Source organism: Ascoidea rubescens, assembly GCF_001661345.1.
Source record: "Ascoidea rubescens DSM 1968 unplaced genomic scaffold ASCRUscaffold_3, whole genome shotgun sequence".
Taxonomy (NCBI): domain Eukaryota; kingdom Fungi; phylum Ascomycota; class Saccharomycetes; order Ascoideales; family Ascoideaceae; genus Ascoidea; species Ascoidea rubescens.
Genome location: NW_017962915.1, coordinates 944,109 through 959,700, shown reverse-complemented (window position 1 = coordinate 959,700; position 15,592 = coordinate 944,109). Strand labels below are relative to the sequence as shown.

The 15,592-nt window shown below is 35.2% G+C and overlaps 8 protein-coding genes across 8 annotated transcripts; 4 read left to right on the top strand and 4 right to left on the bottom strand.

The window, feature by feature from the left end:
• Positions 1 to 490: 490 nt before the first annotated feature.
• ASCRUDRAFT_74890 (uncharacterized protein) lies at positions 491 to 1,007 on the bottom strand. The gene has a single exon (XM_020192858.1). The coding sequence runs from the start codon at positions 919 to 921 to the stop codon at positions 718 to 720; it is 204 nt and encodes a 67-aa protein (XP_020048835.1). The 5' UTR covers positions 922 to 1,007; the 3' UTR covers positions 491 to 717.
• A 95-nt stretch (positions 1,008 to 1,102) lies between these two features.
• Positions 1,103 to 2,633, top strand: ASCRUDRAFT_74889 (RhoGAP-domain-containing protein; the record flags this gene model as incomplete). Its single annotated transcript, XM_020192857.1, has 1 exon — positions 1,103 to 2,633. A coding segment is annotated over exon 1 (815 nt), but the record flags the coding sequence as incomplete, so codon positions are not given.
• A 2,336-nt stretch (positions 2,634 to 4,969) lies between these two features.
• IFM1 (translation initiation factor 2) lies at positions 4,970 to 7,003 on the bottom strand (the record flags this gene model as incomplete). Its single annotated transcript, XM_020190328.1, has 1 exon — positions 4,970 to 7,003. The coding sequence occupies one exon, from the start codon at positions 7,001 to 7,003 to the stop codon at positions 4,970 to 4,972; it is 2,034 nt and encodes a 677-aa protein (XP_020048833.1).
• Positions 7,004 to 7,141: 138 nt separating this feature from the next.
• Positions 7,142 to 8,851, top strand: CIN10 (Cin10p; the record flags this gene model as incomplete). Its single annotated transcript, XM_020194451.1, has 1 exon — positions 7,142 to 8,851. One exon carries the CDS (start codon positions 7,142 to 7,144, stop codon positions 8,849 to 8,851), a length of 1,710 nt encoding a protein of 569 aa, XP_020048832.1.
• A 12-nt stretch (positions 8,852 to 8,863) lies between these two features.
• SOH1 (mediator complex subunit SOH1) lies at positions 8,864 to 9,701 on the bottom strand. Its single transcript, XM_020192856.1, has 2 exons — positions 9,335 to 9,701; positions 8,864 to 9,250 (listed from the first exon to the last, which is right to left on the bottom strand). The coding sequence occupies exons 1-2, from the start codon at positions 9,389 to 9,391 to the stop codon at positions 8,975 to 8,977; spliced, it is 333 nt and encodes a 110-aa protein (XP_020048831.1). The 5' UTR covers positions 9,392 to 9,701; the 3' UTR covers positions 8,864 to 8,974.
• Positions 9,214 to 10,980, top strand: ASCRUDRAFT_74885 (uncharacterized protein). Its single transcript, XM_020192855.1, has one exon. The coding sequence runs from the start codon at positions 9,584 to 9,586 to the stop codon at positions 10,499 to 10,501; it is 918 nt and encodes a 305-aa protein (XP_020048830.1). The 5' UTR covers positions 9,214 to 9,583; the 3' UTR covers positions 10,502 to 10,980.
• On the bottom strand, positions 10,959 to 12,338 carry GAB1 (GPI-anchor transamidase subunit GAB1; the record flags this gene model as incomplete). Its single annotated transcript, XM_020191837.1, has 1 exon — positions 10,959 to 12,338. The coding sequence occupies one exon, from the start codon at positions 12,336 to 12,338 to the stop codon at positions 10,959 to 10,961; it is 1,380 nt and encodes a 459-aa protein (XP_020048829.1).
• Positions 12,339 to 12,510: 172 nt separating this feature from the next.
• Positions 12,511 to 15,386, top strand: ASCRUDRAFT_44335 (member of the chaps family, that forms th). Its single transcript, XM_020191046.1, has 4 exons — positions 12,511 to 12,575; positions 12,727 to 14,084; positions 14,268 to 14,736; positions 14,797 to 15,386. The coding sequence occupies exons 1-4, from the start codon at positions 12,544 to 12,546 to the stop codon at positions 15,077 to 15,079; spliced, it is 2,142 nt and encodes a 713-aa protein (XP_020048828.1). The 5' UTR covers positions 12,511 to 12,543; the 3' UTR covers positions 15,080 to 15,386.
• Positions 15,387 to 15,592: the final 206 nt, after the last annotated feature.

Genomic DNA, 15,592 nt, shown 5'->3' with positions numbered 1-15,592 from the left:
ATTTGATGAGATATTACAATACATTTGATGGAAACGAAGAGAAAAAGTAAACGTGAAAAAAGTGTTGAAATAGAGTTGGTTTAGTTGATAATAAGCAGAGCAAATAATTTATTGGTATTCATTGAAGAATAAAATCAATAACAAGTGCAGGATACGAAAAGTCATAATTTAGCGAGCCTGCTAAATTAATATAATCATATTCAAGTATTCCACTATTCAGCTCCTCAACCTCCCCTTTTTGTATTGAAAAGTTATGCGGAGCAATGATAAATTTGAAACAAAACTCGGCAATAGATGATTAGAATATAGATTCAGAGGGTTTTGATCCATTCTTTTGTTTTTGTTTATCATGTTTGCTGATAGATCTTTTGTGGGATAGACACTAAAACTCATTGGGCACTGTTTTAAATTCTAATAAACACAAGAAATCATAAGTCTGGATGATGTATTGTGCTAGGTCTTTAACAAGAATTCATAATAGCAGATAAAACTGCAAATAATGATGTTAAAAGTCATTACAGATGGATTCAATTAGCTTCAAAGACCCTCCACAAAAAAGTCAATAAATCCAGAGTTGTGTTTGACCTTCAAATCATGGCTAAATTGGAGTCATTTGCTCAGTGACTGATACCAGCTTTAGCCATTGCGATATCATATCAAACAACGACTTTAGTGCAACTAAGCCCAGTGTCATTCATTGAAAATGCAGTTTAAAATTCAGAAAAGAACAGGTCTATTACCTGGTGAAAAGTTGATCGCACTTTCCTCAAAGGATTTTGGTTTGATTTCCACCAAACTCACCAAACTCACCAAACTCATTTCCATTTCCACCTTCTGCGATGCCCAGCACAAACACATAAAAGCAGCAGCACAATGCAGATGTACGCGTTTGTGCGTGACATATACACGCAAATGCGTCATTTCGCGCAACAAAAGCCACATACACGGATGCCACTGGGGTCTGTAATCTGGGGTCTAAAATCTGGGGTCTAAAATCTGGGTCTAGCCCCACGGGGCCTGCTGCGGGGTCTGGGACTTGACACAAATGAGCAAATTTCAGCGTTGGTTCTTCTTCTATTGTTCTTATCTTATCGCTTCTCCAGCTTCTTCAGCTTCTTCTCCAGCTCTCGTCTCTCATCCAGCTTCTTGTTTCTCTTGCACCAGAACTTCCATCGCTTCTTTTGCTGCCTACTCTCTGTGTCTGCAATCTCTCCCACTGCACGCCAGCCTTGTTTTTGTTTTTTTCTTTATCTTTCTCCCTACCTATCTTTTTCTTTACACTTGTTTTTTTCCTACTGCTTGTCATATTCGTATTAGTTCCATATTTATTCAGTGCTTTTACCCCAAGTACATTTAGAACTCTCAGAGCTCACAATAATACTTGCTTACTTTTTTTCAATTTCAGGAGCTTGCAATTTCTGAGCGAGTTTGTGAAATTCTTACCACTACATCATTTCTTTGTTCATCCCACAGCATACCTATTTCATAATCCTATTTCATAATCCTGTTTCATAATCCTATCTCATCTTTCTATTTAATCATCCTTTTTCATTGCAATTTACCATATCCATCCGTTTTTATCTAATTTTTACCAAATTCAAAATGGGCTCTGGCGATCCTTCTGTGAGAAGCTCACTATGGGCTTCCATCAAAAAGCTAACTAATGACGATCACCACGACAATAGCAATAACAGCAAATTTGAACACGACGTACCTCAGTCTTTGGATTCAAACAATTTGAAAGTCAACAACAGTCTCAACATTAATATAGTCAACACCAACACAAGTACCAACACCAAAACAAATTCAAATCTCACTGCTGACCTGTCCTTGAATTCCTCAAGACCAAAATTCTTCTATGCCTCTAGATCCTCCAACAATGTGCGTCCCCATGATATCTATCCCTCAACTTCTCAAAGCTCTCTAATTAACAAATCAAGCGAAAAATTAATTCGTTCAAAGAGAGATTCCTTCTTGGCTAATAACAACATTCTCAACAACAACAACAACATTTTAAATCATAAAACTAATAATACAAACTTGAACATCAATAACTACATTTCCAAAAACATAAACAACGACAACAATCTTTTAAACCAACAAAACGTATTTGGCGTAACCCTTGAACGATCAATTCAAATAGCTCCTGCAAAGATTTCTGTCGCTTCAAATAATCCCAATGAACTACTAGAATATGGCAAAATCCCCATTGTTGTTGCTAAATGTGGAAATTTCCTCAAACTAAATGGTCTAGATGTTGAAGGTATCTATAGATTGGGAGGTTCTGCCAAAAGGGTCAAATCTTTGCAATTGATCTTCAATACTCCTCCTGACTATGGCAAAAAATTGGATTGGAATGGATACACTGTTCACGATGCTGCCTCTCTCTTGAGGAGATATTTAAACTCCCTACCTGAACCTCTAATTCCCTTGGATAGCTATGACTCTTTCAGATTACCCTTGAGCTCAAGACCAAGAATTTTAAGATACATCAAACACAGAATGGATAATCCAGCTCAACAAAACTTAATTTCTGTTCCAATTCAACCAAAGTTATCTTCTAGAATTCAACCAAACAACAACACTTCTAATAATAACACTACTAGTAGTACCAGTACTACTACTACTACTACTACTACTACTAATACTAATACTACTACTACTACTAATAATAATAATAATAATAATAATAATAATAATAATAATAATGTTAATAATAATGATATTAATAATATTAATAATAATAATAATAGTTTTAAAGTACTTGATACTAATCAAAATCAAATCTCACCCTCAAATAAAACTCCTCAATTCGATTTTGAATTTGTTGACAATAAAAATAACAATGATCATTCGCAAAAACAACAACTCCAAAAAATTAACCAACCCACTTCTCCATCCCAACTACAATCCCTACAACCTCAACCAACAATCCAAAGTCTAATTGACCTAGAAAAACAAGAAGAAGAAAAAAAATTACAAGAAGAAAAAAGAAAAAAAAGAATAAGAAGACATAAAAAATTAGTTAAAGATATCGAAAGTGCTCTAAAAGAATACGAAGTCCTAGTCAAAAATTTACCAACTTTATCAAAACAACTATTATTCTATATCCTAGACTTATTAGCAATCTTTGACGCTCATTCCAAAAATAATCGTATGCCTGCTAAAAATTTATCTGCCATTTTTCAACCTTCTATTTTATCTCATCCTTCTCATGATATGGCTCCACAAGAATACGCTTTATCACAAGCAATTGTTGAATTTTTAATTGAATACTCTTATAGATTATTACCTCAAGCAAAACAATCTGCTTTATCCAACAATGATACTACCAATACTAATACCAATAATAATAATAATATCAATAATAATATCAATAATAATACCAATAATAATGCCGATATTACTGATAACGGTACTGTCACTTTTAATTCTAATTCCAATTCTAATTCTAATTCAGCTAATAATATCCATGATTCAAAAAATTCAAATGAAAACGACCTGTTTTTTCCAAAGCCTATAGTTAAAATCAAAACTTTACCTTTAAGTTTAAATTCTACTCTGGCTGACTCTCAAGTCTCTTCTTCCACAGAAGCTCTATCTCTAACTTTACTGTCTTCAAAAGTAACTAAAAGAAAGCATAGCAAAAGTTTATCTTCAGTTCAGCTATCCTCTTCTGTTCTCCGAGGTGGAATTAATCATAAAAATCCAAATAACAATAATTTGTCCTCACTTCGAATCACAAATGATTTTAATTCTGTTCAATCTGATAATGATAACATTACTGATTACGACTCTTTATCTGGTTGTGAGGATGAATATCAGTCTCAGAACGATTCTAAAAATATTAAATTTGCTTCAAGAAGTAGCATAAGCACACCATTGTCATCTGGCTTAAGAAACAATGACAATTATTTTAATTCCAAAGAAGATACATCCCAATTGAGTGTTTCTCCTAAATCTCCCGGTTTCAAAATTCATCTTCCTCATTTAGATTTAAATAAAATTAGAAACTCAAATAGCAATTTGCCTTTACCTTTAGATCCAAAAGAGAATGATTCAAAAGAATTTAAAGACCCAAAAGATGGTAAAAATTCTAGACATTCCAGATGGACCCGTTCTTCAGATAAAGAAAAGGAAAGATACCTGCTTGATGTGAATACAAGCCCTAAGAAAAGTTGGTTAAAAAAAAGATTAAGAAGTAGAAGTAGATCAGCTGAACCCAAAAGTCCAACAAAGTCAAGTTTTATTGTTAACAGTTTTGTTAGTGCAAATAACAGCTCTCGTTCTAATTCAGCTGTGAATTTGGAAAATGATTTTCAAAATATATCAGTTAAAGATAATGCCAATAGTTTAAATACGCCTAGTATTGACAAAATCATTAGCTCAACTGATTTACTGCAAAAGCCCAACAATGGAAATATATGATTTTAGTTAGAAGATTACTTTGTTTTATTTTTTGAGTTTTTTTCATAAATTCTTTTCTTTTTTTTTTATTATAGATGTTGTTTTGTTATTTAGTTTACAAGTTTATTTTTGTTTGTTTGTTTGTTTGTGTGTTTTTCTGTTTGTTTGTTTTTTTAGTCTATTTTGGTTATTTGCTTTTAATTTGCTTATTTTTCTTTATTTTTATTTTTTACTTTTTTTGATGATGAATTGTTTTTTTTTAAAGATGTTTTTTTATTACAATATTTTGATTTTAGGTCTGCATTATTAGTTATTTTCTTTTTACTTTTTAATGAATCTATAAAATTTAGGCGTATCTCTATTTTATTAAGGACAATTAATGGATAATTTATAAAAACGAACCACTTAAAAAACCAAAAAAATAACCAAAAAAATAACCAAAAAAATAAAAAAGAGAAATAGCACAAATTTGAGCCAATTATAATACATAATATTTAGTTATTTACAAAGAAACTTTTTCTTAATACTGGCATATATACAAAATAAATTTTTAGAATATTGATTACAAAAATCTACGAATTTCTTTTTCTTCATAGACTTCAACGATATCACCAGCTTTGAAATCTTCCCAATTTTCAAAAGACATACCACATTCATTCCCTTTTTTAATTTCTCTAACTTCTTCTTTCAAATGTTTTAAGCTGGTCAACTTGCCTTTATAGATGATTCTATCGAGCCTGCGAACTCTAACTGGGACATTTTTTTTCATAACACCATTTTCAACTTTACAACCTGCAACTTTAATTTTTTTATTTTTCTTAAGGGTATAATCAAACACTTGTAGAATAGTAGAGTGGCCCTTGACTGTTGTCTCGATTTTTGGTTTCAAGTAGGAAGATAGGGTATCAGTAACATCTTCAATTAATCGGTAAATAATTGTGTATTCTGATATCTTAATTTTTCGAATAAATGCCTCATGAGCAATATCTTTTGGAATATGAGTATTAAAACAAAGTATTTGAGCACCAGAAATTTCAGCTCTATCCAAATCGCTATGGTTTGGTTGACCAACATCACTGTGAATAATTTGAGATTGGACCTCATCGTTACCTATCCCAGAGATACTTTGAAGAACAGCTTCTTCAGAGCCACTGACATCTGTTTTAATAATAAAGGGCACGATTTTTGTTTCATCGTGTTTTTCGTCTTTAACTTTATTTGTAGCAGAAGAGTATCTTGATAGTTTTAACAATCTTTTGTCGATTCTTTTATTTTCATCGTGTTCTTTTGAATGCTCTAGCCTTTGAATATTTGTCTGTGTGACCAATTCCTGATCTTTCAATTTAGTGGCTTCTGTTATTCTGTTTGAGACGATGGTTTTAGCAATAGATTCGGATTTAGCCTGGATACAGATATCCCCTGCTTCAGGCAAGTCCTTCCAGCCAGTGATTTCAGCAGGCATTGAGGGAGTAACCGATTTGATTGTTTTGCCATATTCATTTTTCATTGTTTTAATCTTGCACCAAGTCTTTCCACAGACTAGTATATCACCTCTGACCAAATTGCCCCGGTTTACTATTAAAGTTGCAACGTTTCCCAAACCCTTTTTGACTTGAGATTCGACAATTGTAGCTTCGGCAGGTAGGCCCTTAGTTTCAGCTTTCAAGTCCATAATTTCAGAAAGAGTTATGATGGCTTCTTCTAGTTTGTCCATATTCAAGCCAGTTAGACCGGATACCTCAATGACCTGTGTTTCACCACCGAATGATTCAACGTTGACAGAGTTGTTGGCTAGATCTTGTATTACTCTTTCTGGATTGGCATCAGCTTTGTCACATTTGTTTATTGCCACTATCATGTTTGCCTTTGCATTTATACAATGCTTGATGGCTTCCTTTGTTTGGGGCATGACAGAATCGTCGGCAGCGACGACCAACACAGCAATGTCAGTGATGTTGGCACCTCTTTCTCTCATTTTAAGAAAAGCAGCATGTCCTGGGGTGTCCAAGAAGGTAATCATCTTTTTGGATTGTGGGGTCTTGAATGAGAAAGCACCTATGTGCTGAGTGATACCACCATGTTCGGATGCCACTATGGAGGATTTCCTCAAGTAGTCCAAGATAGTTGTCTTTCCATGGTCGACATGACCCATTATGGTAACTATTGGAGGCCTTGGTTTCAATTTTTTGGGATCATGGCAGGGAGGAGAGGGCCTGAGATCCATAAAGGAAGAAGAGGTTTCGCTGAAGCCTTCAGCGACCTCGAAGCCAAACTCATTGGCGACCAAGGAGGACGTCTCTCGGTCCAATATGTAGTCAGCTTTGGTTTCATTGGCAGAAAAGCCCAAGCTCTTCAAGGAGCGCTGGAGACTGGCGTATCTGACGTTCAAGAGATTGGCTAGGTTGGCCACTGATATGAAGGTAGGCAAGCTGATCTTGGGCGAGGCCTTGGGAAGAGAGATGGCTCTGCTGGGTCTGGCGTAGTGCCTGTGCTGGAAGAGCAGTGACGGCAACGAGCCCCTGGTCCAGCTTCTGGAGGTGTTTCTGAGGCAGCAAAGCGACACTAACGAGATGTGGGAACGTAGCAAGCTGTTCATCTTCGCAGTACTCCAGAAGCAACAGAGGAAGAAGAGGTTTTTCTCAGCTTCAGTTTCTGTCGGCCGAGCGCTGGGCTTATCTCAGCACTCCATCACTGTGCTGCCTGTGCTGCCTGTGCTTCTCCAGCTTCTTTCTCCATGGCTGCCATCGCCAGAACCCCCTCCAGAGCCTCGTTCGACTACTCGCCTGCCCCCAATAGACTTCCCTTCAACGCCAACCACTCCATCTACGCCCACACAGGCCCCAGCATCGATCCCAATGCCCACGACCCTCGTCGCCAGTCGACTGCTTCGTTGTTCTCCTTGAGCTCCTCCTACAACTACGACACCATCGAGGACACCCCCATAGGCATCTTTGGCATCTTGGTCATTGTCTGCTCCACTGTTGGTGGCCTCCTCTTTGGCTACGACACCGGTGTCATCTCAGGCTGCTTGGTGCTTATCGACAACGACTTGGGCAGAGAGTTGAGCTCCTGGGACAAAGAGTTAATTACCTCTATAACTTCTGTTGGTGCCTTGCTTGGCTCAATAGCTGCTGGGTTGACCTCTGATATCAAGCGATTTGGCAGAAAATTGACCATCGTCCTATGCTGCCTTGTTTTCATCTTAGCAGCCATTGAAATGTCGTTGGCAACCTCTGTTTTGCTTTTGGTTATTGGACGATTCATCGCTGGTGTTGCTATTGGTTTGGCTTCTGTTTCGGTTCCAATTTACATCTCTGAATTGTCTCCATCAAAGATAAGAGGATTGCTAATCGCATTGAATTCGTTGTCGACCACTGGGGGCCAGTTCTTAGCTTATCTAGTTTCAAACCACTTGAAAAACATCAACAATAACTGGAGATGGCTATTCTTAATCTCTGGGCTACCCCCCTTGGTTTTTCTACTCATCTCAAAATTCATGCCAGAATCACCAAGGTTTTTGATTTCAACTGGTCAATTGAAAAAGGCTGAATTGTCACTAAAAAAACTATTTCCTCACGCCAAAGAAAGCCAGTACCACGACAAAATTGTACTAATCCAAAATGACGTTTCAAGAAACAAAAATCTTTCCAAGAAAAACTGGTATGACAGAACTTTCAAAATACTCAGCACAAGAAGAGCGTTACTAGTAGGAATCTCGTTAATGAGTTTCCAACAACTATGTGGGTTCAATGCATTCATGTATTACTCGGCTACAATCTTCAAGAAAACTGGTTTCAATGATCCAATTTTGATTTCCATTTTCATTGCCGGAAGTAACTTTTTTTTCAGCTTCATTCCAATTTTCCTAATTGATATAATAGGAAGAAGAAAACTACTACTATACACTGTATGGATAATGTCAATCTCCTTGTTTGTGGCTTCAGTAGTCTATCTATCTCTAAAATCAGACGAATATAACAATCTCGACATCGATAATGACCACTACAAATACGTTATCCTACTAATATCCATAATCACATTTGTTGGCTCCTATGCTTCTGGTTTAGGCACTGTTCCCTGGACAAGCGTTGAGTTTTTGCCAGTCGAAGCTCGAAGTATCGGTTCAACTCTAATCAGCAGCTCAAACTGGATTTGCAATACTTTAATCTCCTCCACTTATCTATCTCTAATCAAATACACCAATCCAAGCTTTACATGTCTATTGTTTTCCCTAATTTGTTTTCTTGGATGGTTTGGAATATACAATTACTATCCTGATGCAACCGGCCTAGCGTTGGAAAATATCAGAAAAATATTCGAAAATGGGATTGACATCAAATTGGCTGATGAATTACGAAGAGAAATAAAACTGAATAAATACGAGAATTTCAATTCAATTAGCAATATCAATTCTCAAAATGAAAGATTATTATCTAATTCATAGCAAAGATATCATTTATATCATATTATTTTATATTATTTTATATTATTTTATATTATTTTATATTATTTTATATATAATTTCAATTCACAACTGTCCGCAAAACAAAGAAAAGTATACACACTTTCATATCTTGTCCTTTTGCCAATTCTCAACCATTTGGTTCATAAAAGTGTCAGCAAATTCTCTTTGAACTATATGGTTCTTGAAATAATCATCCTTTGAGAATAAAAGCAAATGTAGAATTTGTAAGCAGTTTGGATAAATCAAAAACTTTGCATTTGATGGCAAGGACCAGTAATTGTACAAGTAATTCAAATACGACATGAACCTGAGATCATCAAGATACTTATTCTGTGCTAGATAATTGAGATAATTCAAATTGGCCAACGATTGCACAAACTGATAAACCGTAATCAAAAAGTATTAGTTTGGGCAACCAAAAGAAACGACACCATGCAATGTAGCACAAAATTACTGCCATACCTCTAGTTCCACCTCCCATCTGGTGGGAAGCACATCCTCCTGCACAGGCTGCTCCATTGCCATCAGAATCCTCTCTTCCACACGACGCAGTTCCAGCTAAAAGTCGTCAAGAAGCTCGTTCCTCACAGCGAAAGTACCACAGGAAGAAAAAACGCACGTGCTTCTCGCAGAAGATACAGCTTCTCTTCTTCTCTGGGGCAGAAGAGCCTCTTCCAAAGAGGTTCTGCACAAGAGGCAAATGCAACAGAAATGTCTGACTTGATAGGCGAAGAGTACTCCAGAACACAGGACTTGGAGGTCCAGATCAGGAACTTGAAAAACACCATCAGTGAGCTCGAAAAAAGCACCAAGTACGACACCATCGAGAATAGTGCTCCACCCACTGATTCTGTTCAGCTGGACGACAACGAGGGCCAGGACCAGCAGAACCTGGCTTCCAATCGCGACGCCCACTATGATGAAAAAACTAATTCTAATGACATTGAGATTGAAAATCAAAATCAAAATCAAAACAAACACGATGTTAAATCGATAATGCAAAAGTACGAGTACAGCTCGAGATACCAAAATAAACTAAACAAAGAGTTGATTCAGCTCAAGTTGGTCAATGAATTCACTGAGAATTTGATCGAATCAATGACTGTCACAGAATACAATTTCAATAAAATACAGGATAATTTACAAAGCAGTAATAAATTGATTGATTACTGGTCTGATATTTTAAATCAAATGATTCATATTGACAAATTATTATTGTCAAATAACAACAACAACAATATCAATAGCGTTAGCGGTATTAACAATAGAAAATGGCAAGGAAAATCAATCGATTCGTTTAATTATAATGAAAATTTACAAAAATTTAACGAACTAAACAATTATCATAATACTCTACTCAACGAGAAAGCCCTAAAAGAACAAAAAGAACAATTACAAAAAAAATTGAAACTAAAAAAAGAACAAGAAAGAAATGAATTACTTCAAAAAAGAATTTATGGTAATAAAAGATTTACTAATAGAGGCCTTAATAAAATTCATAATAGCACCAATAGCAATACCATCAATGTTAATAATAATAAAAACAACAACAACAACAAAAATAATAATAATAACAACATTTCAAAGCCATTAGGCAGACCAAGAAGTAGAACTGTCTACAAGAGATAAAAAAAACGTAGTATATTATTTCATTTTATCAAGTTGATTTTAATCTTTCAGCATTATCGGTATAACCGTTGATTATATAACTATTTTAATCATTATTTTAGTTATCATTGTTATTTGAAGAGAGAATAGCAGCATGGAAATTTTCATCGATTTTGAACTTATTTTAGATAGAATCTTTATTTAAAGTTTTTGTGTCAAATTTTTTGAGTCGATGTAATTTCTGAAAACAGTACTTTTACAATTTACAATTACAAAATTGATCATTTAGAGTAATAATAATCGGTTTCATTATTATTTTAAAGTAAGAAAGTTGAAAAAAAATTGGGCATGTATCAAGTTTACTATAGCTATATACTGGTGTTTATAAGCTTTTACTTGTATAATATATTAGGGTGGTGTGTAATTAGGAAACATGGGATGCATTTTGATGTCTTGATGTTGTTTTTTTTTTGTTTTTTTAATATTGGATTAATCGATATTTAACTTGATCAAATGAAGTGAACTCGTCTTTTGAATCCAATTTGTTTTCAATCAAGTATTCTAAGGATAAGTAACTCCAAACTAAATCAGTTAAAATGCTCGTAAAACCAATTGAAAAGACTAGATTTATTGCATAAAAGAAATTAGAATTACCGCTGCCATTAAAGATCCATAGATAATAGAAAATCGGACTTAGAATAATTGAATGTATTATGATTAAGATTGAGACTATTGGAAATTTCAAGTAATTGATTAATAACGGGATGTTTAAGAGCAAGATTGCTAATAGATTTAAGACGAAATTGAAATCGATTATTGTCAAGTAACTTTTAGTTAGGGTTATAATACCAAATATTAAGATAAATGAGTAAATTTTTTCAATTTTATTTTCTTTGTCTTTGGAGAATCTGATTGTTATTGGGATTATGAAGATGAAATTGTAGATGTTGAATACGCCAATAAAGAAATCATTGAAAAATTTAAAGATTTCGATAAAGAAATACCACCATAATCCAATATTTGGCTGGATCTTTTTGAATAGTATAATCATGCCGTAAGTTGAATCCAAGAAATTGAGATTGCACTGGTTAAGATAGTACGATATTAGTAGTAATGAAGAGCATGATAGCAAGAAGATGAAAAGAGTTTTGAATTTTTTTGTACCGAAAATTGACAATAAGGGTATAATCAAGAATAAAGTGTTGTACGAGAGATAAGCTGAAATCGATAAAGAAATGGTTGAAATTATAAGGCTTAGACTTTCATAGCTGCTTAAATTGACTATTGAATATATGGATAAAGTTAAAAAGAAATTCGAAAAGATAATCGAAGATTTTGATAATAATGAGACCAAGTTCAACGGATTGAAACAGTATATTAGAATCAAGATCAGATTGAATCGGGTGCTATTTGTTGAAAGCAAATTTGGATTGTAAATATTGTTATTATCAGTGTTTAGAAAGATCAATTTTTTGTATATTTTCGAGTAGAAATTGATACAGTGCTGCTTGAATTTCAAGTTGATGTTGATGAACATCAACACCATGAGGGAATCAAGCACACAGTAGATGAAATTCAACCATGGGAGAGTATCAAAGTGCTTCAACAAATGAAGTAAAATAGGAGGAATATGAACATTCCCCCCATCGTAGATGTTCAAATCGTTGCTTATCCTGAACAGACCAGTGCTGTTGCCATTGCTGTTGAGCAAGAACAACCCTTCTCTTAACGACTTGAAGCTGGTAATGGGTGTCGAGAGCTCAACAAAGTTGTCCAACACATCGCTGGAGAAGCTGTTCAACCAGCTGAGCAACAAAAGCTTTGCCCCAAAGGCCACCACCACAGCAGGATAGATCATTGTCTCACCACCACAGGCACCACCAACACCAAAAGCACCACCAACACCAAAAGCACTACCGCTGAAAAACACCAGTCGGTCGGAATCCACGTGCAAACTTCCGGGGGCTGTGTGGAAACAGGAAACTTGTTCAAAGCAGCAGCGGCAGCAGATCCAGCACAGGCCTCTCTTTCTCTGGCACCAGCAGCGACCTCCAACAGACGCCATGGCTCTCACCTCCCAGGCTTCAATTCCTGAGTATGTTTTTCTGGTGTTTTTCTGTTGCCTCCAGCGCCCTACTAACAGCTTCCTGCCCATCTTTTTGCAATCACTCACTGTCAAAACAATACTTCCTGTTCTTGACGTAGACTGTGATTGCCCTTTTGTTCGTGCTTCCATGTTCCAACAGAGTTAAAGAAATATCTCCAGGCCAGTGTCTAGACGAAAGACTCAATAGATTGAAACAAATCAACGACTTAGGTCCACCAGATCTCGTTCAATTAGTCAAACACATTCCCAATTCCTCAAAAAACTCAAAATCATCCAAAAATGAAATCAGCACCTTTTTATACTACACTGGTGTTGACACTTCGAATTCCGCATCAATTGCTGCTCATTTAAATTCAATTTCCATGATTATTGGTGGCGACAGCCAACAATTGTGGTTTGGAAAATTTAAAAATTGGAAAATCCTATCTGCAACTTATTCGTGTTATAACGCTTTTTCCAAATGTGATATCAGGGTCAATATTCACTACCCCGGAAAATCAAACACTTTGATCTTAGACACCAAAAATGAAAGAATTCAAGAAAGTGAATTGGTTTGGCTAGAAACCTATGTTAGTTCAGTTATGAGGTCTCTTTTATCCTCAATTGACGACGACGATGATATCAACCCAGTTGTTGAGTGTAGACATCTAAACCCCTTTGATAATATCCAATCTTTAGATTTGTTCTTAAAGGGTTTTGAAGTCTTATTTTTCCAAGGTCCCAAACTAGGTTGTGATGTCGAAACTCAAGTTCCAACCTACGTATCAAATTATCTAGTTGATACTTTTTTAAAAGCAATTGAATTGACCAACTCATATGACAAAGGTCTAGAAATCTGCTATAGACTATTAGATAGAGAACCAAGTGTAATAAAACTAATCTCAGAGATCCTATTGAAGAAAAATGACGAAATAAATGCGGTCCAAGTTTTATATGATGGTATTCAGGAGAGACCAAGAGATTCAAATTTATTAATCATTCAAGCCAATTATTGTTTAGAAAAAAAAAGATACGATTTTGCTTTATCCTGTGCTACTCATGCTGTCAAGGCTTCTCCATCTGAATTCAAGCCCTGGGCAGCTTTAGTCAAAGTTTACACAGAACTAGGTGACTATGAAAATGCTTTATTAACACTAAACTCATGTCCAATAATACCACATAAACAAGAATTTAGACTTAAAAGAGTCGTATCAACTTCCCCTGAATTCATGCATTTGCCATTGCCAAATGATGTTACCCTTGAAGAAGTCACATCACTAAACTCTCAAGATGTTGCAATTGAACATGAATCAATTGATCCTTCTTTATTGAACCTACCTGCAACAAACCTCAGTTCAACTTTTGCTAAAGCATATAGCCTCTTAACAGAAATTGCTCATAGAACAGGCTGGGAACAGCTACTAAAATACAGAGCAAAAGTTTTTGTTATGGAAGAGGAATATAGAAAGGATAAACTAGTCTCCACTTCAAATTTATCTAGCAATAATTCAAGAACAAGTTTTTCCCACACGAGAAAATTATCAAAACAATTCAAAAATAATCTTACCAGCATAAGCAACAACAGCTTATTAGAAAATGTTAGTGAACATGTTAACGAAAATGATATTGATAATGAACTTAGCAAAGTTAATTCAAGAAAAAGTGTCAGTAGTGATATAAATCACAAGTTAAGCAATGAAGACAAGAATCCATTGAGTGATAACAGTAATTCTGTTAAATTAGAAAATGGTAATGGTAATGGTAATGGTAATGGTAATGGTAATGGATTGAAAACAAGTACGTCAAATAATACCAGAATCAGCTTGGATGAAGAAAGTAACATCATCGAAGCGTTTAAAAAGAAAAGATTATGTGAAAGATGGCTAGATAAATTATTCATGCTACTTTACGAAGACTTGAAAACATATAAAATGTGGCAAGCCGAATTTGTTCATTTTCAAGCTCAAAGAATGCTATACAAGAAAAACACTTTAGAATGGGAACTATTAGGTATGGTTGCTTATAGATTGCACAATTACAAAGAAGCATCAACAGCGTTCTCCAATGCCCTAGCAGGTAGATTTTCGATCAAGAGTACCAAGAAATTACTAAATTATTATCAAAATGAAAAGAAGAAATTGAACAAAGAAAGCTTTAATTTGCAACTCAAGTACCAAAGATTGATCAGCTCACGAGACACAGAAAATGAAAACAGCTTGCAAATTCAAAGTATTAAAACATCACTCTCGCAAATTACCAAAGCACAAAGCATTCTTACAGACAAGATAATCGACTCGAGCGTCAAGCTTGCTGTATGGAATCACAGGTGGTACAAGGAGTTCAACCCACTCATCCTCAGCTCGTTGAAGGAAACCGTTGGAGAGGAAGGGTTGGTCAAGATCCAAAACCAAATCCAAGCCAAATATGCCACCAACCACAACGGCGTTGGCGAGTTGATGAACGAATACTTCAAAATTCTTGTGAACTTTAAGGTCTTTGGAACCGAGAACTAATAGCCCACACTCTCAACCACTTTATGTTCACTGCTTTCTTTCTCTTTTTCTTGTTCACCATTACATAGTTCTAATTCCTTCCTCTTCCAGTAAAAACAACAACACGCACGCACACGCAATCTCATGCGGTTACCACCTATTCTCACTGCATTGGCAGTGTATTACACGTGAGTTCTGGAATATACGCGTGTGTGCTGGAGTGTACTGTGACCCTGCAACAGCAGTCCGAAGGCCGCGCATGTTTTATATGGGCCAACAGTGCAAACTCAATTCTGCTTCTGGACACTTTCTGAAAAAAATTGTCGCCAGTTTGTTTCTTCTCCAAATATAAAAAACAAAAAAATTCACTTAAATTGAGCGAAAATTTTTTCTTACTTTTACCTAGTTAAATCTTCCTCTTTTTCTCTTTTTTTCTTCGTTATATTAATTAACTTTTGGCAAGAGTTTTTGTAATATATAATCAAAGTTAAATACATTAACAAATAATATATTCAATAATCACTAATTAAAATA

Excerpts from the sequence above, each read along its gene's own strand:
- ASCRUDRAFT_74890 (XM_020192858.1), bottom strand. The coding sequence starts at position 921 with ATGACGCATTTGCGTGTATATGTCACGCACAAACGCGTACATCTGCAT.
- SOH1 (XM_020192856.1), bottom strand. The coding sequence starts at position 9,391 with ATGGAGCAGCCTGTGCAGGAGGATGTGCTTCCCACCAGATGGGAGGTG. Across the intron at positions 9,251-9,334 it reads GATGGGAGGTGGAACTAGAG|TTTGTGCAATCGTTGGCCAA; the intron begins GTATGGCAGTAA and ends ACGGTTTATCAG.
- ASCRUDRAFT_74885 (XM_020192855.1), top strand. The coding sequence starts at position 9,584 with ATGTCTGACTTGATAGGCGAAGAGTACTCCAGAACACAGGACTTGGAG.
- ASCRUDRAFT_44335 (XM_020191046.1), top strand. The coding sequence starts at position 12,544 with ATGGCTCTCACCTCCCAGGCTTCAATTCCTGA. Across the intron at positions 14,085-14,267 it reads TAGCAATAATTCAAGAACAA|ACAAGAATCCATTGAGTGAT; the intron begins GTTTTTCCCACA and ends TAAGCAATGAAG. Across the intron at positions 14,737-14,796 it reads AGCTTTAATTTGCAACTCAA|TATTAAAACATCACTCTCGC; the intron begins GTACCAAAGATT and ends GCAAATTCAAAG.